Genomic DNA, 20633 nt, shown 5'->3' with positions numbered 1-20633 from the left:
AAGAGAAGGGCCTGCAGGCAGGTCTGTAGTTCAGAATACAACATTTCAGCCTGATCATTCCCATTCTTCGGGACATGCAATAGTTGAGCGCATTCATGCTAAATGGATATATCCTTAGATGCGTCCGTCCGAAATCCGTGCGGTGTATTGATCCAAGCCTACGAGGCTGGCTCGCGAAAGGGGCGTCCCAGCCTAGTAGCCCGATCGGACCACGGCCGCCCTCGTGTACACCACACCGCAAACGCCTCTCTGCTTGCAGCGGCACTCTACACTCTCAACAACATGGGAATCACTCCGTCTCTACCAGTGTACGCTTAATGGACATTCTCTCAAGAAGTCGTTATTGTTGTGGGCGTGTCTCATACGGGTAAACCGGATCAGATTGACGGCTATGAGGCTAGCGGACTCTGCACTTTAGCGATATGATGATCCCTCCGTCTTTGCCAGCGTACTTTCGAGGGTTATGATCTCGAGAAGTCCTTATTGTTTTGGGAGTAAGTCGTATGTGTAAACCCAATCACGGCCCTATCTGGTCGCAGCGGTATCTACAATCTTAACGACAAGGTGATCCGCCGTGTCGACCAGCGTACGCTTGAAGCATATTCTCTCAAGACGTTTTCGTTACTCTGGGAGTATATCATACGGTCATACCGGACTTTAGACTGTGTCTGCCAGCCGTACGCTTGACAAACATTCTCTGATGAAATCCTCATTGTTCTGGGAGTGTATCATACTGGTAAGTCCTATCACGGTTTTGTCTGGTCATAGCGGCATGTACACTCTCAACGACATGACTATCCCTCCGTCTCTACCCAGCGGACGCTTAACTGACACTCTGTCGAGAAGTTCTCAATGCTTTGGGAGAATACCATACGTGTAAACCCGATCACGGGGAATCAGCTAGCTACTCACAACTGGGGGTTGCCCAGAAATCATCTCTTTCGAAGTTCAAGCATACTTTCCCACAAACGCGATCAGCGCATTATCGACCTCCTTGGGGTGCGACGCGGACAAGAAATGCGCGCCACCCGGCACCACGACCAGTTCTGCCGACGGCGAGTTTGTGAAGAGCTTGATCTCCTGCTCCGCATTGGCGACGCTGTAGACCACGTCATCTGTGCCCTGTACGAAATCCCAAAGGTTAGCATTTGACGGCGATGATACTTGTGATGTGCGGCCAGAAAGAAGGGGGGAGTTCGCTCACATGTAACCACATAACAGGACACTTGACATCGAACAACCGGCCGTGTAGACCGTCTCTTTCACGCAGATTGATGGCGGCCATCCTGGCGCGCCTGCGCCCGTCGTCGCCCTGGTAATTTGCCTGGATGGTTTTGCGCCAGAAATCGCGCGTCTCTTGCGGGCAGTTCTTGCCGAAGCCGATATCAATCAAAAAGTCGCAGTAGTCGAGATCCGGTTGGAAGTCGGGCGTAGGGTCTTTGCTCGTCCACTTGTCGATGGGGCCCGTGCAGGCCGCGACGCCGTCCCAGCAGCCGAGCTTGCGTGTGCGTTCGGATTCATAGTCCAGCGAGGTACCGAGAGGGATGATGCCTTGGATCTGAAAAGGAGGGGGGGTCATATGTCAGCACATAGATTCCTAACCCCCGGGGAAGAGAGGGTGGTGGCATAGCAATGAAAACCCATATGTACCTTGTCAGGTGCCAATAGCGCCATTCGCACCGTAATCCACCCGCCCTGGCTCGTGCCCAGGACGAAGGCCTTTTTAATGCCCAGCGCCTCCATGACCTGGATGTTCATGATCGCAGTGTCCCAGTATGTAAAGTTCTCCGACTTGGTGCGCGTCTGCCCGTGTCCGAGCAGCTCGATCGCGACGAGGTTCATCTTGTCCGTGAGTTCCTTGTTGGCGTACTGCTTCCGGTACAGCTCAGACGACGTGGTGAAGCTGTTCACGAGGATCAAGGTCGGCTTGGACGCGTCGTAGGGGTGAGGCATCTGGTACGCGGCATCGATACCTCCCAGATGAGGGACGTGGACCGTCTTGGTGTTGAGCATCTTGTGGTTCTCAGAGAGGAGTATTTGGATGGTCGTGGGCTGCTAGTCAAGGTAGTATACAACGAGACGAGAAAGACACAGAGTTTCTTTCTTGCAGGATTTTCTTTTGTAGCAGAGACTTAAGGTATCGGGCTCGGAATGGTGCTGCGCACTTGGAGCCCGGACGCCTGGGAAACCCAAAGGATTGTCTTTATAATACTCACCACCTTTGTTCAGTCGCGGTTTCCATAGGCTTCTCCATCTTTCACGTCTATCTCTCCCCTCATTTTTACCATCTTGCGGTTCCGCTCTGACGGCGCCCTACCGCGATCGGGTTTCAGCAGGAGGACGTGTACGCATTACTGGGAGGGAGAGAGGGGAAACCATTTATGTCACTGTGGGACCGTGGATGGCCTCTTCACGCTCTCTGCTTGGCTCGGTCGCTTGATGATGGACCCCACGAAAAAGCAGACCGGCTCGCCGAGTCTGGCGGGTCCGAGCTGTTTATCTAACAAGCTCGGTAATATGCAACCCATGGATTGGGAGTGGAGATGTGATATTGAGGACAAAATTTCTGGGATTCAACCCCGGAATTTGTCCGGCCCCCTTCAAGCTGGCTGCGCTCTCTGCAGCCCATTTGGCCGATGGTTAAACGCGCCAAGACGAAGTTGAAGCTGCAGATTTGGAGAAGTTCGATTTTAGAGATCGACCGTGACAAAATCGATCGTCAAGCTCTGCTTTCGAAGGTGGTTGTTGCCCGAGAATCCAAAGACATCGAGGAGTGGAAGCAGTTGTTTCATTTCGACCGACGGTTGAGAGCACCATGTCCTTGGACGGAAGTAGATCGGACTGATGTGATTGGGCTGAACGGATGTAGGAACAATGTTGAAAATATTTCGACATACATGCACGAAGCTTTGGGGTAGCTGTCATGGTGGCAGCCGGTTTGTGATATGCCAACCTTGCCCCGAAATGGGGTTCAAGCGGGCCCCGTATCATGCTTGGGGAATCGTCTTGTCTGTTAGACGTGCGAGGTACTTCTACTCCATGAAAAAAAAAAGAAGGGCAGAATTGGAAACAAAGCCAGCATTGTGAAAGTAATAGGTGTCTCTTTATTCTTCTTTGTACAATAAGCTAGCTACCTATGTCAAACCGAATTAGACACACTCGTGTGCTGCGTGTATGTACTCCATACTATTCAATCCTTCAAATGCTTCATATGCAATATCTTTCTCTGTCATATCTTCATCCTTGAACCGTCAGGAATCCAGCGGTGTAATATGTGCGTGTCGAACAATCGATCAAGCCAATCGAGTATTAGTAAGTCGTAAGTCATACAAAAAGTTTCGTCGTGGAGGAAGAACTGCCGAACTGAAGTGTGATGCGATAAAGTGCTGTTGAACCTTTTCCCTTTCCTGGTGCTCCCCGACCTGCCGGCCCAGTGATCATGAGCCGTGATCCACTGCATTTTACAAGTTTTGCAAATCTCATTCGCTCGCGCCCTAGAGCATGAGAAAAGCAGCAACCAAAACACCAAGAAGCGCACCCGCAGGCGATCCAAGTTTGTTCCCAGCGCCGGCAAAAGTAGATGCCATTGGTGCGACTGGTGTGCTGCTTGAAATGCCCACCGATACAGACGACGTCGCACCAAAGGTCCATGTCTTGGTCGGGGTGCTCATAACTGTAGAGCTCGATGGGATCGAAGGGAGAGTGGGCATACTGGTCCAGTCTGCCCACGTCGACGAGGCGGCTTCGGTGGGCGCGACGGACGGCGTGGTGGAACTCCAGTCTTCCCACGTGGAGCTGGTGGTCTCAGGAGCAACGGGAACGCTTGAAGTCGAAGTGGTCCAGTCAGACCATGTCTCCGAGGTTGTGGTGCTGGTCGAGGAGATCCAGTCGGACCATGTCTCTTCTGCCTGACTGGTGGTCGTCATACTGGGGCTGGTATTACTCCAATTAATCCACTCAGAAGTCGAGGCCGGCGTGGTCGTACTCGACCAATCCGCCCACTGCGAAGGAGAAGGCGTTGTTGGTGGCGTAGTGGTGGTCATGCTATAGTTTGACCATCCAACCCATTGAGCTGATGCTGAAGTAGTGGTTGTGAAGGAGGTTGTGATGCTTGTCCAGTTGCGCCGAACTCCTCCGTTTGTAAAAGAAGTGTTGTATTTTGCTGGGTCGCGCTGCTCGGCACAGTACGTGACCAGTGCACCTATCACGGCCGCGACAGATTCAGGTGGGGCTGTTGAAACGACGCAATATTGAATAGCGGCGACGGATTCGGGATTGCAGATGGCTGTTTGGTCTGACGAGATTGCTGCAATGCAGGCAGCCAGGTAGTCTCCTTGAGCTGGAGCAGTGGTTTGTGGCTTTGGAAGTGCTGAAGATAAGGGCAGCAAAGAGAGCGCGGTGGCCGCGATGGCAGCGGATCTTGTGAGGGAAGACATGAGTGGACAAGAAACGACTGTCGTTTCAAAGTGCTCTGTAGATGGGTTCTGATGCCAGATGAGAGACGATATAAAAAGCACACTTGCTCGGTTATTCAGGGTTCTGATCGAGCTACTCCTCGGTTGTGTCTTGAATGAAAACGGAAAGTGCACAAACCTCTAAACGACCGTGCGATATATAGTCGTGATGCAGGACCCTGGGCTTGTCCAACCCAGCCTCCATTGTAAGAGACGATGATCCCCATCACCCTTTATCAGTGGCTAGCAATCCAAATAGGCAAGGGCTGATGCAAGATATTGGTGGCATTAGAGAAGAATCCAGAAGGCAGGGGCTGCTATTGCTCGACGCCAAGCTTTTTGCATACCTTTTCTCTATCCCCATTGGTTGAAAGCTAGCTGGTGGGTACACCAGCCTCTCCGCACTAGACTTAAATGGAACAACGTAAACAAATATGGATGGTTGGTTCACGTTGGCTTCTCTACACCGACGGCTGGGCATGGGTGTGCTCATCGCCATCGCTTCGAGTTTAACCTTATGTTGCGAATCTGGGGCTATATGAGATCCTGCATGCGCAGCCTCACGCATCAACCCAGTGTCACGTGCGCGACCGGACAATACTTGAGTACCTAGGTATACAAGGGTTTACTATCTCCTTTGTTTTCACTTTTATGCAGGCGCAACAGATGCTGGTAGAATTGAAGCAATCCTCAGTATCTGTGACTCGATGTAGATTTTTGAAGCTTGCATCGTTGAAGAAATCTTCTTCGTGTGGCCGGCAGTCGCGCCCTCTGCGGCTTGACAGTGGAAGGCTGGGTGTTTCAGCCTTGTCGATCCCACCTAGTGATTTCGAGCACTCGGTGCTTGGAACTCTCCTACGCAACCTCCGTTTGCTCGGCTAACTACTACTGGTAGAGATGTTCTTTGCTCAGTCATATTACCTATATTCACGATTTCACACTTGTTCAAATGGCCTGCGATCATGAAATTCATCTACTGAAAACCCTCAAACTTCCTGCGCATTCCTTCGAAAAGCAAGGCCATGGTGGCAAGTTCAGGCCCAATGAGTTGCGCTCACGGTAATTGTCGAGGCAATTAGTCAATCCTTCAGCGGCTCCTGACATCCTCGACCAGCCTGCGCCGACTCTAGACGTCAAGGATAGATTAGACAAGCTGCTGGAGTCCCCGGGTTTCACAAGGAAGGCACTTGAAGAGCTATGGAAGAAAACTTTTGGTTTCAGATGGGAGGACGCTCGCTACTTACGTCAACATGAGCAGTGTATGTATCTCCCCCCTTCGATATTTGCGCACTACGGCTGATGAGACTCCTATATAACGCTCTCGAGCAACCGCTTTCTACCTTGGCACACGCAGAGTCTGTCAAGACGGCATGGGAATTCGACTTTGGCGCAAATCGAAGGGAGTTGGACGAGTTTGACCTGTCATTTGCAAAGGAGGCGCGAGGATTGCTGGCTGACTTTACGCGGAAAGGCAAAAAAGCTAGCGCAGATCGACGAGCAATGCCACTACTTACCACGCATGAGATACAGTGGTTGATGAATATGGACTCCGAGTGGAAGGGGCTATGTTTATTTGTTGACAAAAGACATGATAAACCCAAGGGAAAGGGACAGGTCTAGTGTGAGTGAATACCAGCAACTTGGTCGAGGTCGAGGCTGAGTCTCTAAGCGTCACTGGTCGTCACGGTCTTCTCGTTGAAATGGGCAGGCAAGGAGGTCGACCTGGGGCTGTGAATTAGGTGATAGAATGGGAGGAGGGCTGGAGACGTGTTTTGAGTACCTCGGACAAAAAGAGCTTCTGAAAGGTGGAGAACTAGACGTGCAGTGGCCTTGTTATGAGTTAGCATCCACTATTATCCCAGTATTTTCCATTTCCCTTTTCTGCCAGTGCTTCCACAAATTAGCCGTCTGCAACAAAAGCTCCACCAGCAGGTATTTTGTAGTTCCATTGTAGTCGGAACTGACATTTGTACATGGCCATTGCGCTGGCATTGTGCAACCTTTCAATGACGTCCTAAAGGGTTGTTCAGGCAACACAGACGGGCACAGACCGCCCTGCAATCAATCATGATGTTGTGAGATACCAGTGCCTGCAGCATTCCGTGAGCTGCTATGCATTGTTCACCACACGCGTGACCAGGCGGTTTGCCTCGACCTGTTTCGAATGATGTTCGACTGCGGTGCCCCCGACTGGTCTTGAAAGTTGGTGATACCGGGAAATGGCCGCGTGACTGACCTCTATGATCAGCTTAGCACTGGGCAAACAATACCTTGTAGAATCGAGAAAGTAGCAGAATTCCTAGTAGAAGGTCTGTTAGGGTCCTCAGTTTGGCTTGGCATAAGGCTGGTGGGCTGGTGAGGCTGCAGGTGGAGTGTCGGTGTGAAGGCGGCGAGGCGCAGGCGCAGGCAGAGGCCGGTGCGGCGCAGATGCAGGCGACATGTAGGAGCCGTTTGCTCCTTCGAAGCACCACCAAACCGACCTCGAGATCCCGCCATGATTACTTGATCCTGGCCGTCATTCAACTGTCTCGCCGTGACGCATTCTTTGTGCCTGCCTGGATCATTCCAAGCGGAAACGTCTTTCTACATGAGATTTGCCGTTCGCCTGGCATCCTTGGCTCTCATCCCTCTTCGATCCTCGTGCCCGTCCCGCCCTCGGCCGCCATCGAAGCCACTGGCCCCGATTCCTCGATTCTCGCCAGCTTCTTCAACTCGGTCCTTCGCTACCGTCATGAACTCAGTCAGGCGCATAACAGACGAATTGGAGAAGCCAGACCTTGACGACAGATCCTACCGAGTCATTGAGCTTCCTAACAAGCTCGAGGCCCTGCTCGTCCACGATGCAGAGACCGACAAAGCCAGCGCAAGTCTCAACGTCAACGTTGGAAACTTCTCAGACGAGGAGGACATGCCGGGTATGGCTCATGCCGTGGAGCATTTGCTCTTCATGGGAACCGAGAAAGTGCGCTCACCCTGTCCTCTTTGACCTCTGCTGTTTGGCATGCTGACCGACCAAACAGTATCCCATAGAAAACGAATACAGTTCCTATCTCTCGTCGAACTCGGGGCATTCAAATGCATACACAGCCGCTACGCAGACAAACTATTTCTTCGAGTGTGCGGCGCGCCACGAGTCGAATGACAAGCTTACCAATGGCGTAGTGAATGGGACTGCCCACGACACGGTGAATGGTACGTCGAGGGGCCCTCTCTACGGAGCGCTGGACCGCTTCGCACAATTCTTCGTGAAGCCACTCTTTCTAGAAAACACTTTGGACCGAGAATTGCGAGCAGTGGACTCAGAGAACAAGAAGAACCTACAAAGTGACGGATGGCGCCTATCTCAGTTGGCAAAATCGCTATCAAACCCCAAGCATCCGTTCCACCATTTCTCCACAGGTAATCTCCAAACCCTGAGAGACGAGCCCGAGAAGAAAGGTGTGAAGATCCGCGACGAGTTCATCCGTTTCTATGAACGACACTACTCCGCAAACAGAATGAAACTCGTGGTTCTGGGTCGTGAGTCCCTCGATGAACTAGAAAACTGGGTAGTCGAGCTCTTTTCCGAAGTAAAGAACAAGGACTTGCCGCTGAACCGCTGGGATGATATTGAAGTCCTGAGCAAAGATCAATTGTCCACCGAGATCTACGCAAAACCGGTCATGGAGTCTCGTTCTTTGGAAATAAGTTTCCCTTGGCAAGATGAAGAAGATATGTTCGAGACACAACCTGCTCGGTACATCAGTCATTTGATCGGGCACGAAGGTCCTGGCAGCATATTGGCCTATCTCAAGGACAGAGGTCTGGCTCAAACCCTCTCCGCTGGCTACCATCCTGTTTGCCCAGGATCCGCTTTCTTCGAGATCGATATCGGGTTGACACCTGACGGGTTGAAGAACTACCACGAGATTGTCAAGATTGTTTTTCGGTACATCGGGATGATGAAGGCGACTCCCCCAGTTGCCTGGATGCATGAGGAGATGAAGAACATGGCGGAAGTGGATTTCAGGTTTCGCCAGAAGTCTCCTGCAAGTCGGTTTACCAGCGCCATAAGCTGTGTGCTGCAGAAGCCTGAGTTGCCACGCAACTGGCTGCTTAGCAGCACGAGCAAGTTCAGAAAGTTCGATGCTCAAGCCATTGCCCAAGCTATGCAATATCTCCGGGAAGACAACTTCAGGCTCATGCTAGTAGCTCAGGACTACCCCGGTGACTGGGATCAGAAAGAAAAGTGGTACGGGACAGAGTACAAAGTCGAGAGAATACCTACCGATGTGCTCTCGGACATCCGAAGGGCCCTGTCCGATTCGAAATCAGACAGAATACCGGAACTCCATCTACCACACAAGAATGAATTCATTCCTACCAAGTTAGATGTGGAGAAGCTGGACGTCAAAGTACCTGCAAAGGCGCCAAAGTTGCTTCGAAATGACGACAAGGTTCGCCTATGGTGGAAAAAGGACGATGCCTTCTGGGTGCCGAAGGCAAATTTGTACATCAAGGTCCGAAACACCGTTACCTCTGCAAACATTGCGAACTACGTCAAGACAAACCTTTTCATCGACCTCGTCAAGGATGCTCTGTCAAGCTACTCTTATGATGCCGAGATATCTGGCCTCTCTTACGCTATCGGACCAAACATGGTTGGCTTCGACATTAGCGTGCACGGCTACAACGACAAGATGGCTGTTCTCTTAGAGAAAATCTTAACCACAATCCGGACGATTGAGATCCGAACAGATCGATTCGAGATCATCAAAGAGCGCACCGCCAGGAGATATAAGAATTGGGCATATCAGCAGCCGTACTATCAGATCGGAGATTACACCAGATGGCTGTTGAACGAGCGCTCGTGGATGAACGACGCATACGCCAAGGAACTTCCGCACGTCACAGTAGACGACATCAGAACATTTGTTCCAGAACTCCTCCAACAGTCGCATATTGAAGTGCTCGCACATGGAAACTTGTACAAAGAAGAAGCCAAGAAAATTGGCAATCTGATTGAGTCAACATTGAAATCCCGCGCATTCCCCTCCTCGGAATGGTTGTTGCGGAGGAATGTCATCCTGCCGGAAGGAAGCAATTTCGTCTACAAACACGTGTTGGGCGATCCCGCCAACATCAACCATGCGATCGAGTATTATCTGGATGTCGGCCACGTTATGGATCTAGACCTGCGAGCGAAAACACAGCTGTTCAGCCAGATGACGGATGAACCGGCTTTCGACCAATTGAGGACCAAGGAACAGCTCGGATATGTCGTATGGAGTGGGATACGTCCTGCAGCCGTAACGATGGGATACAGGGTACTGATCCAGAGCGAACGAGATCCGGACTACCTCGAAACGCGGATCAATGCCTTTCTACTTAAGTTCAAATCGGATTTGGAGTCGATGTCGGATGAAGAATTTGAAGGCCACAAACGCAGCCTTGTCAACAAACGATTGGAAAAGCTCAAAAATCTTGATTTCGAGACTGGTCGCTTGTGGGCCTACATCAGCGCGGAATATCTCAACTTCTACCAAGTGGATCGAGATGTCGCGTCGATCCGGCAGCTCACCAAGGATGATATGAAGCGCTTCTATGCACAGTATATCGATCCGGAGTCGCCAAAGCGAAGAAAACTGTCAATCCATCTCGAGGCTCAAGCTTCAAGCCCAGTGCCGGAGGTTTCGCCAGCTCAACAAAAGGACCAGTTTGTGGGGCTAATTGGACAAGTCCTAGGGTCTCTCAGCATTGATGTTGACGAAGAAAAATTGAAAGTTCAATTCGAAAACGTTGACCCTTCCAGCCTGCCCCAAGTCTCGAATGCAGTCAAGGAGTACATTGGGACGTCGACTTCACCAGCAAAGAGCAATGAAACCCTGGAGCAGATGAAGCAAGCTATCCCACAAATGCAAGTTGCGCTCAAGATCAAGCCGGTGGAGCCGCCGAAGGATGTCACGGAGGTGGCTGCTCAAATCCCAACGCCCGTCATCATCAAAGATGTCGCAAGGTGGAGAGCTGGCCTGGAAGTGACCAAGGGACCTGTCCCTGTTGAAGATGTGCACAATTTCGAGGACCTCGAACCCAAGTTGTGAAATTCAAAGAGATCGCAACCCTGCTTTGAGACGAGGATTCAGGAGCATGTCATTGCTATATCAGCGCCTGATAGCATACGACGGCGTTGTTGGCAAACTCGTCAGACATCTGTATAGTAGACATAGATCCGAAGATACGCTTCAAATAAAACATTAACAGACTCGCAAAAGCTTGACTCGTTTATCTCCTCCCATCAGGGCCGGTTTCTCAGTCGATCGAGTTTATGTCGAGGCTGAAATTGTGACCGTGAGGTCTTGGGTGTGGGCGCGTCGCGACATCGGCGCAACTTGCGCGCATGCAAACACCTAGGGAACCTCAATTCTAAAGACTCGTGGTTTCACAAGTATTTATCCCATTGCCCCTGCACGCTCCTGTTCCCTTTCGTCGTCTTTTCGACAGGCTATTCACTCGTAGTCTTCTCATCCCCAATACTTAGTCCCTCACGCGGTCGATGTATACACCATGTCCACACTCACCACAACCACATTGAAATCTTCTTACCCGTACGAGTCTGATTACAACCGTTGAAGTACAGAGATCTAACCTGCTTAAAGACCTATTCTACCCCCTCCATTCACGGCCAATCAACCACCAACTATCAGATTATACCCGCTTTCGAACTACACTTTTGGAACCAAAGAAACACAACCGGAGGAGGACCCTTCAGTCGTAGCCAGGTTAAAGAGACTGGAAGAACACTATGAGAAATATGGCATGAGACGGACGTGCGAGGGCATCCTGGTCTGTCACGAACACAACCACCCGCACGTGCTCATGCTGCAGATTGCAAACGCCTTTTTCAAATTGTATGTCTCTCTGCGCAAATCTCTCTGGTGCCATGCCAGCCACTGTCCGCTTGATCACTGACCTAGCGACAACGCCCTGGACCAGGCCAGGGGATTATCTTCCCCATGACGCGGACGAGATCGAAGGCTTCAAACTGCGGCTAAACGAGAGGTTGGCACCCACGAACCCGAAGGAAGGGGACACGGAATGGGAGGTGGGAGACTGTCTCGCGCAATGGTTTGTCTCTCTCCCCAGTCCAGGCTCGGGATTTTCTATCAGTGAACGACTATCATCCCCTAACATTCATAACCAGGTGGCGTCCCAATCACGAAACCTTTCTCTACCCATTTCTCCCGGCCCACGTCTCTCGGCCCAAGGAACTCAAGAAACTCTACCTGATCCATCTCCCGCCCAACAAGGTGCTCAGTGTGCCCAAAAACATGAAACTGCTGGCCGTCCCCCTGTTCGAGCTGTACGATAATACCGCACGCTACGGGCCGCAGTTGAGCGCCATTCCACACTACCTGTCACGGTATAGATTTGAGTTTGTCGACGAGGAAGGGAATGTCGCGAGCGTCATGCCTGGTGGAGGTGCTTTACCGGGCCCGGATGGGAGGATCGAAGTGAAGGTCTTGGGCGACGGAGAAGTAAAGGAGGAGAAGATGGAGAATGGTCATTAAGCGGTAGGACTCTATCAGGGAGGTGAAATTGGACCTCGACGATCTGAACGAAACGCTGCGGATTCAACGGGCTGCGCCATTGTCAGAGCACCCTCGAGAGCCGCACTTTAGAGACAACACAAATAGGCAGTCTCTACCCTATGCGGAGCAACATGACTGCTCTGCCGTTGTGAGGCACGTCGCAAGACCGCACGGCAGGGGTCGCCTAACTGAGGGTGACAAAGTGACGCTACTCAGCTCATGCTCGGATCTGGGCTGCAGATCGAAAGGCACGAGTTGGGATCAGCTTTAGTCACTTCGGCGCAGAGTGCACGCAGAACGTGTGGTCCGCAGACGAAGTTGAACAAGGAGAGATCTCCTATGAATGTTGTTCGGGGAAGCAAGGCTTGGACGTTTCTCCATGATCTGGGGAGGGAACCTGGAGGACCTCGACGAGTTCAGCTCGTGCTCACGTGCCTGGATCCGCGGCTCAAATATGATGTGGCGGACCAGATTGCGTCTTGCGCTTCCCGCCACCCACTTCATTCTCTTTTCTCCATTCTCCAAATCGCTTGGCGGACGAAATTGCGATATAGCAATCTGTCCCGTTTGTCTCTTCAGAAGGGACCCGCTACGTTTAGAATTGCTTCCAGCTGCCTCAGTTCTCGAAGAACCGTGATTGCGATCGCTCATCTCATCCTCTTCACGCATTTAATCCCACAACTTCCACCATGAATTTTATGAATCCTCAAGTGTACGATGTTCCACCCGCTGAAATGCCTGAGCTCGTGACTGACCAGTCTGCAGCACCAACCTGGTGATCATCCTCGGGATGATGCAGGTCTCGAAGCGGATACCCTTTGACGACCCTCAAGTTCTCATGGGCGTACGGATCCTTTACGTCGTGTCCAATTTGCTCATCTTCGGCCTCTACTACTATATCGGCCTGAAGATCAAAGCGAAGCGAGGTACGCGGAAGAAAGGTTGTCCTTTTGAAAACATGCGGGCTGATGACCATATGTGTAGATCTCACCACACTGAAATATGTCGAGCCTGCGCCCATGGGCTCGGGCGAGGAGCCCAAGCTCGTCACCACCACCATCCAAGAGTATGATCAAAACCAGCTCTCGTCAGCCTACAAGGGCCAGTTGATGGGTGTCGGTATGATGGCATTCATGCACTTGTACCTCAAATACACCAATCCACTCCTCATCCAGTCCATCATCCCCGTGAAGGGTGCATTCGAGTCGAACTTGGTCAAGGTCCACATCTTTGGCAAGCCTGCGGTGGGCGACTTGAAGAGACCATGGAAAGCGGCCGGGGGCATGATGGGCATGGGAGCGGGTGAGACAAAGAGTGATAAAGCTAGCATTGAAGCTGCTGAGCGCGCAGGTCGGGGCGGAGCGAAGGAGGAATAGCGGCACCATGAATCGGGAGAAAGTCGTGGGCCATGGCTCGCCACCGGGCTGAGGGAATGGATAGATACGCTTTTGGTTCTGCCAAAGGCACATTAGAACGAAAATCTTAAGCTCACTGTCTACAAGAACGGGCTGGCCATCTCTTGCGTATGCGCTGTTTTTCTCATCTCATGAATACGCCATGTAGTAGACGATTTGCTAGAGCCCAGGAAAATTTCGAGCTGCTCTTGTAATAATCCTGCTCGATAGACCTGCGTGCACGAAAAGAGCGCGGCTGCGACGGAGGGATTGGCGGATTAATGCGATGATCCGAAGCGAGTGCCGCATAGCCAGAACAGACACGCCAGCCGATTGGATGGAACAAGCTGTGTCTGATTGTTGCTGCTTTTGGTCCATCGACGCAGGGTACGAGTATGTGATAATCAGCTGTCGGTTGAGTCATGCCCGGTGCATACCTACCTAATGCCTCTGGAGGCTTTCTTCCTGGAGACCTTGTGATCGGCGTGAACAGACCCTGGGGCTGGGATAGACCACGGTATAAGTATCGGAGACCGTAGATGTTTGGGAGTTAGAAAGCAACCAGCATCAAGGAATACCATCCAGATCAGCCCTTGAAATCTAGAGAAGCGCCGTTTATTTATCGCTCTTCGGTGAAAGTGGCACTGAGTCTATCAGGTAAGTTATCGCAACCATTTTCGTCGTCCCCCGGAAGGCGCCTGGTGGTCCTCAAGGGGGAGGCCGGAAGCTGTCGTCGGCCAAGAAGCACCTGTGCTTTGGAGGACCACTGGCCCAGCACTGGCCCAGCACTGGACCAGCTTTGCCCCTCAACGTCAACACTGCCCCACCATTATTCACCTGTCGCTCAACTCACCACTTGCTGTCGCAGGGACAACAAAAAGCTTTCCTCATCCTCCCGTCACACCACCTTTGTTCTTTCCTCGAGTTATATCAAGAACTCTTCTCGACAACCCTTTGAATCCGGACATCCGAATCCTCATTTACATTTCATGTGAGTTGTTCGCAGTCCTCTCCCTTCAGTGTTTTGCTTCCGCCTCGTGTTCCCGTCGTCAGAAGCTGCCATTGAGATTGTTCTCAGAGACTGACTTTGACAAATTTTCCCCCTCCTGCAGTCTACACACCTCAACGACATCATGGCTACTCTTGTCGGAATCAACGGCTTTGGCCGTATCGGCAGAATTGTAAGTCGCAGCCAGCACCGTCACTGGTCGAAGTAGCTAACAGCAAGCTAGGTCTTCAGAAATGCGTGAGTCTCTCACCACCACCTCTCCTCTGACTCCGAAGGTTTCCTCTCCTCTAACCGCAGCACTCTCTAGGATCGAGCACGATGATGTCCACGTTGTCGCCGTCAACGATCCCTTCATTGAGCCCAAGTACGCTGTATGTACCCTTCCCAATCCTCCAACATCTCGAATGCTCCGTTAACATACCCGTCAGGCATACATGCTCAAATATGACAGCACACACGGTGTCTTCAAGGGCACAATCGAGGTCCAGGGAGACAGTCTGGTCGTCAACGGCAAGAAAGTGACATTCTACATGAAGAGAGACCCGGCCGAGATCCCGTGGTCGGAGACTGGTGCTGAGTACATTGTCGAGTCGACCGGTGTCTTCACAACCACAGAAAAGGCTTCTGCCCACTTGAAAGGTGGCGCGAAGAAGGTCGTCATCTCTGCTCCCTCAGCCGATGCTCCCATGTTCGTTATGGGCGTCAACCAGGAGTCATACAAGTCCGATATCCCCGTCATCTCCAACGCGTCCTGCACGACCAACTGCCTGGCACCTCTCGCCAAGGTCATCAACGACAAGTTCGGCATGAAGGAAGGTCTCATGACCACCATCCACTCATACACCGCTACACAGAAGACCGTCGATGGACCATCGGCCAAGGATTGGCGAGGTGGCCGTGCCGCGGCTCAGAACATCATCCCCAGCAGCACCGGCGCCGCCAAGGCTGTGGGGAAGGTCATTCCATCTCTCAATGGCAAGCTCACTGGCATGTCCATGCGTGTGCCAACCTCCAATGTGTCTGTGGTGGATCTCACCTGCGTCCTGGACAAGCCTGCCTCTTACGATGAAATCAAGCAAGCAATCAAGGACGCCTGCGCTGGGCCTCTCAAAGGTAAGACTCACACCAACTCCAGTCCGCCACTTTCGTCTACAGCGTCTGACACAGAGCAGGTATCATGGCATACTCCGAGGATGACCTGGTCTCCAGCGACTTGAACGGCGACACCCACTCTTCCATTTTCGATGCCAAGGCCGGTATCGCCCTCAATGACCACTTTGTCAAGCTCGTTTCCTGGTACGACAATGAGTGGGGATATTCCCGACGTGTCATCGATCTTTTGGGTGAGTGCATTATCCGATCGGGATTATTCGGGACATGGTAAACTGACATGGAGATCTAGCGTACATTGCCAAGGTTGATGCCGGCAAGGCCTAAACGACAGGTACTGATCCACCAAGTCTTCTACGGACGCCAGTAATTCTTTCCCAAATGAGGCTTCGGAAATCGAGGTTAGTGTCGCGTGAGGTAAAAAGAAGATTGGGCCAAAGACGGGACGAAGCGCAACATAGATCAAGTCTCACCTGGTGATCTGCTTTGCTTGAAAGCACCGATACGTATTCTTACTACGACCTAGCTCAGATAGGAAAATGCGAGTCTCCCTGTATTGACTGCAAGAACAAGATTATCATCCTCCGGATTGGCGCATTCTAAGCAGTCGTCTCGACTCCTTTGCACGTGATCACAGCCTTCTTTCGTTATCACGTGAATGATCTCTTGGCACTCCCTGGCCGGGCCTCGTCTGGAACGTTCCCACCTCCGATGTATTGATTGCTCCAAGCAAACGTGAGAAGATCAACAGACGACCTCTTTGGCCATTTCACATATCTGTCTGAGGCGCTTTCATTCGTATCGTCTTCATTCGAGGTTTAGTAAAATTTGCGAAGCTCTACTCCGAGAACAAAGAGGCTCAAGCTCCGGCATAGGTATGTGAATGGCTTGATCCCGCCAGCCAAGAGCGGCTCGGTATATGTACCAAACCGCCAAGTCTTCATATGCCACCGTCTTAATCTACCATGCTACGATATGTCCTTTGGTGGCTGACGCCTCCTTTCTAGGCTGCTTAGAGAGTGTCCTTTTTGAGTCTAGAGTGGTTCGGTTCGATACACTATCATTTCCAAGGGTGGCTTTTACAACCACTATGCAGCCTCTCTGACCCATTTCCAGCTTGGGACCAGAGCTCAGGGCAGTCTTTGAATTGTACCAACTAGCTGGATCTCTCAGGATGGCTCAGATACCGCCGCCAGGTCGGGAAAGACTTGATTCCTCTGATGGCGCTCTGTTCCCCAATCCCGTTCTGCGGGTACAAGAGCCAGTCATTCTGTCAGGTGACACATCTATGAGAGAAACCCCCGATGTCTCTGCAGATATCGACAGCCGCTTGAAAATCGAAAGCCCGTCGGATGATGAAGAAGACGAAGACAGCTTGTTATCTGACACGTCTTCCGAAGCCCACGAGCCTCTCCCACCATCCAAACGTGGTCTGCCGATTTCCAAGCTACCCACAGGCCTATGCTACGATGAACGCATGCGATACCATGCTGAAGTGGCGGCAATGAGCGTCGAAAATGTGCATCCCGAAGATCCCAGGCGGATATACTACATTTACAAAGAGCTCTGTGAGGCCGGATTGGTTGATGACAAGAAGCACCCGCCGGTGGTGGAGATGCCCTTGTATCGAATCCATGCCCGCGAAGCTACGAAGGACGAGTGCCTTCTGGTTCACAAGGAAGAGCAGTATGAACTGGTCAAGGAAACCGCGGGTAGGTACCTTTGACGAACACGAACTTTGTATCCAAAAGTTCTGAGCTAATTCTGGGGGAACGCGTTGCAGCAATGAGCGACGAAGATCTTATCGATCTTTCGGAGCGTTACGACATGGATTCAATCTACTTTAACCAGCTATCGTTCTTCTCTGCCAAACTATCCACAGGTGCAGCGATTGAGACATGCCGAGCTGTAATGTCGCGAAAGGTAAAGAATGCGATCGCTGTCATCCGGCCCCCGGGTCATCATGCCGAGATCGGGAGGCCCATGGGGTTTTGTCTTTTCAACAACGTCTCCATTGCTTCTAGAGTCTGCCAGAATGATTTCGGGGAGGAATGCAGGAAAATTCTGATTGTGGATTGGTCAGTTGACTTCCGCGCAGTCGCACTCGATTGTCAAGCTAACGCCAAAGAAACTCTAGGGACGTCCACCATGGTCAGCCACAGCGCACTTTTTAAGACATGGCCGCTCAAACTGACATACTTTAGGCAATGGCTGCCAACAAGCTTTCTATGATGACCCCAACGTTCTCTACATTTCCTTGCATGTCCATATGAATGGGCAGTTCTATCCCTCAGGAAATGAAGGTGACATGTATCACTGTGGCATTGGCGCTGGCGAGGGAAGGTACGTTCAAGAACCTCTACTCAGGCCTTTTTGGCGCGAAAACTAACACCCGCGGAAGAAATGTCAATATTCCCTGGCCCACGAAGGGCATGGGCGACGGCGACTACATGTACGCGTTTCAAAACGTCGTAATGCCCATCGCCAATGAATTTGACCCTGACTTTGTCATCATTGCCGCGGGCTTCGACGCCGCTGCCGGAGATGAGTTGGGTGGCTGTTTCGTCTCACCGCCCTGCTATGCGCATATGACGCACATGCTAATGTCCCTTGCCGGAGGGAGGATTGCCGTGTGTTTGGAAGGAGGCTACAACTTCAGCGCTATCTCGAAATCCGCACTCGCGGTCACGCGTACGTTGATGGGTGAACCACCTGATCGCCTGCAAGCCACAGCGGCCACACAGAGTGCGGTGGATACCGTGGCGAAAGTTCGAAATGTCCAGTCGAGGTACTGGAGAAGTATTTATCCCAAGGAGCCGGTCGGCGGAATATTTGGTGGAGAGAGATTGCATGGTAAGGACTAAGCATGAGATGCGCTCTTTTCCCCTACAGGTATCTTTGCGAAACAAGCTCACTCCTTCCTTCCCCAACTAGACATCATCCGCCAATATCAGGCCATGCACCTCTATGACCAATACAAGTTTACCCAACTTCATGTCTACCGCGATACAGTGTCAAAATCGTTCGACCAGCAGGTCCTCGCAACGTAGGGGCGCAATCACACGGTGGATTCGGAATTCCTGGCTGACACGAAAGACAGACCCAACTACGAGAGCAAGAAAGCTTTGATGATCATATTCCATGACTCGTAAGTTTTGCACCGTACGCTCATAGTTATCGCAAATGGGGGCTGACAAGTTCTGGTGTGCAGGCCTGATCTTCTCAGCTCCAACAATGGCTTGTCCACGCAACAGAAACCCCATGACACATGGCTTGTACGTACCCTTGTCGTGTTTCTCTGCCTCCACCTTTCCTATATTCCGCCCTCCCCTCCCTATCAGATAGTAATGGACCATTCCAACTTGCTCACACATGCAAAGGTTGACGGCACACAGTCGTACGTCCACTGGGCAGCTTCCCACGGCATGGGTGTCATAGACGTCAACATTCCCGAGTACATCAGCATTTCTCATGCCGACGATAACAACTTCCAATCAGAAAACTATCCACATGGCTTGTCTATGACAGATGTCGAGTACGCCTCCACCACGACCGACCTGGCAAGAAAAGAAGGCGAGAAACTCGCCTCGTACCTCTGGGAAAACTACATCGAACCCTACGAATTCCCCTGGGGAATCATGCTCATGGGGGCGGGCCACGCCTTCCACGCCATCGCGAAATTGGTGTCGGAGAACGAGCACGTCTACCCAACCTTGCTGGGGATAGTGTGTTTCATATCCACCCAGCCGATCCGGCCCATCAGCAACCCTGGGGGAAACCATTGGGTGAGCCAGTGGTATCGGGAAAACTCGCTGGTGTTTGTGAGTAGCCGGCACAGTCTGTGGAAGAAGGAAAAAGAAGGCGGCAAAGTCAGCAAGCGGTACGGACGGCTTGTGAGGTCCGAGGGCGAGATTTTGAATCAGATCATGATGCAGCACAGGGAACAGGTCTGCCAGTGGATATTTGACAAGGTCAGCCAGCGGAGGGACGAGATGAGAGGGAGTTCGGCGGAGGTGGAGGAGACTGCGGAGGATGAGAATGCGGCAATGGTGGACGAGCATGGAGATGCAGAACGGAGCAGGGATAGGGAAAGGGGCAGGGATAGTGATGGCGATACCATCGATGACCCGGCCACCATGGAGGCTGAGCAGGTTCCCCGAGCCGCGCAGACTGGCGACCTTACAACACTGACCGCCGTTGGCGCAGCGGGTAATGGAAAAGCAGCAGCCAGTCGTGGGTTTCTCGACACCTCCACAGCAGCAGTAGCGGACGCGACAACAGCAGCGCCCGAAGCAACGGCACCACCAACATCAGCGGCAGATTACCCACGCTCAGCATCCGCTGATGCCGGCGGCGATGTGTACATGAAGATGGTGCTGTGATGGACAGACAACAAAGTCACCCAGGCTCATTCTGGGCTGTCCGCGCTTCATCGCGGGGAGCACCTGCAGGCAAATTGGAGGCAAGGGGGTAGCTGTGGTTTTGGTACGGTACGTAGGCTCATTGTCAGTCGGTCAGTGAGCATGGGCGTGGCTGCGGGTAACAACAGTGGGAAACTGAACTGTTTCACGTCATCAACTCCCTTGGTCAGGGTCAAGCGACTGACGGGCGCGGGAACTTTGAATATCGATATGGATGGGTATGGGAGGATTGGGGGTCTGCGGGCTGTGTTTCTGTGTAAGGATGCCGTACGATCGTCGATAGCTGACATGCCACACAAATGCTCTCCGTCGCTGCAGTTCTCTACCCTATTTCGTGGTCTCTGCTCCGGTTGTCTAAGTAGCTCGTATTGATCTATCTGTTCCATTCGACCTAGTCTGTCCCCATTCTGAAAGTCTCATCGTACTGCTTGCTTGCCTCAGCCCGTTAGGAATCACAGAAAACGAAGACAACGTCTCTCCAGCTTTCGATGTGACTCTAATATCCCATCTGCCCATATTCGTCGGCAAATGATCCGTACACATCTCACCTTGCAAAAGCTCGCGACTCCGGCCTGCTGTATGGGAAGTTTGACACTCCGATTGCTAGACACAAAAGCTTTCCTTCTTTGTCATGGTGCCTCGAAGCGATATCTGTTGCTGCAATGGTGGCGCTCTCA

At 52.0% G+C, this 20633-nt stretch overlaps 7 protein-coding genes across 7 annotated transcripts; 5 read left to right on the top strand and 2 right to left on the bottom strand.

The window, feature by feature from the left end:
- Positions 1–948: 948 nt before the first annotated feature.
- On the bottom strand, positions 949–2013 carry Z520_01907 (uncharacterized protein; the record flags this gene model as incomplete). The annotated part of the gene is made up of 3 exons (XM_016772421.1): positions 949–1122; positions 1205–1558; positions 1651–2013. The coding sequence occupies 3 exons, from the start codon at positions 2011–2013 to the stop codon at positions 949–951; spliced, it is 891 nt and encodes a 296-aa protein (XP_016635891.1).
- A 1481-nt stretch (positions 2014–3494) lies between these two features.
- Z520_01906 (uncharacterized protein) lies at positions 3495–4436 on the bottom strand (the record flags this gene model as incomplete). Its single annotated transcript, XM_016772420.1, has 1 exon — positions 3495–4436. The coding sequence occupies one exon, from the start codon at positions 4434–4436 to the stop codon at positions 3495–3497; it is 942 nt and encodes a 313-aa protein (XP_016635890.1).
- A 2749-nt stretch (positions 4437–7185) lies between these two features.
- Z520_01905 (uncharacterized protein) lies at positions 7186–10534 on the top strand (the record flags this gene model as incomplete). The annotated part of the gene is made up of 2 exons (XM_016772419.1): positions 7186–7416; positions 7475–10534. 2 exons carry the CDS (start codon positions 7186–7188, stop codon positions 10532–10534), a joined length of 3291 nt encoding a protein of 1096 aa, XP_016635889.1.
- Positions 10535–10997: 463 nt separating this feature from the next.
- On the top strand, positions 10998–12001 carry Z520_01904 (uncharacterized protein; the record flags this gene model as incomplete). Its single annotated transcript, XM_016772418.1, has 4 exons — positions 10998–11038; positions 11090–11341; positions 11427–11558; positions 11635–12001. The coding sequence occupies 4 exons, from the start codon at positions 10998–11000 to the stop codon at positions 11999–12001; spliced, it is 792 nt and encodes a 263-aa protein (XP_016635888.1).
- Positions 12002–12711: 710 nt separating this feature from the next.
- Positions 12712–13398, top strand: Z520_01903 (uncharacterized protein; the record flags this gene model as incomplete). Its single annotated transcript, XM_016772417.1, has 3 exons — positions 12712–12734; positions 12788–12948; positions 13007–13398. 3 exons carry the CDS (start codon positions 12712–12714, stop codon positions 13396–13398), a joined length of 576 nt encoding a protein of 191 aa, XP_016635887.1.
- Positions 13399–14549: 1151 nt separating this feature from the next.
- Z520_01902 (glyceraldehyde-3-phosphate dehydrogenase) lies at positions 14550–15809 on the top strand (the record flags this gene model as incomplete). The annotated part of the gene is made up of 5 exons (XM_016772416.1): positions 14550–14597; positions 14649–14662; positions 14733–14796; positions 14854–15538; positions 15598–15809. The coding sequence occupies 5 exons, from the start codon at positions 14550–14552 to the stop codon at positions 15807–15809; spliced, it is 1023 nt and encodes a 340-aa protein (XP_016635886.1).
- A 900-nt stretch (positions 15810–16709) lies between these two features.
- Z520_01901 (uncharacterized protein) lies at positions 16710–19917 on the top strand (the record flags this gene model as incomplete). Its single annotated transcript, XM_016772415.1, has 9 exons — positions 16710–17247; positions 17319–17613; positions 17673–17686; positions 17740–17878; positions 17937–18388; positions 18470–18581; positions 18636–18683; positions 18747–18810; positions 18916–19917. 9 exons carry the CDS (start codon positions 16710–16712, stop codon positions 19915–19917), a joined length of 2664 nt encoding a protein of 887 aa, XP_016635885.1.
- Positions 19918–20633: the final 716 nt, after the last annotated feature.

This window comes from Fonsecaea multimorphosa (assembly GCF_000836435.1).
Source record: "Fonsecaea multimorphosa CBS 102226 unplaced genomic scaffold supercont1.3, whole genome shotgun sequence".
In the NCBI taxonomy this organism is placed as follows: Eukaryota; Fungi; Ascomycota; class Eurotiomycetes; order Chaetothyriales; family Herpotrichiellaceae; genus Fonsecaea; species Fonsecaea multimorphosa.
This window is presented reverse-complemented; position numbering and strand designations above follow the sequence as displayed.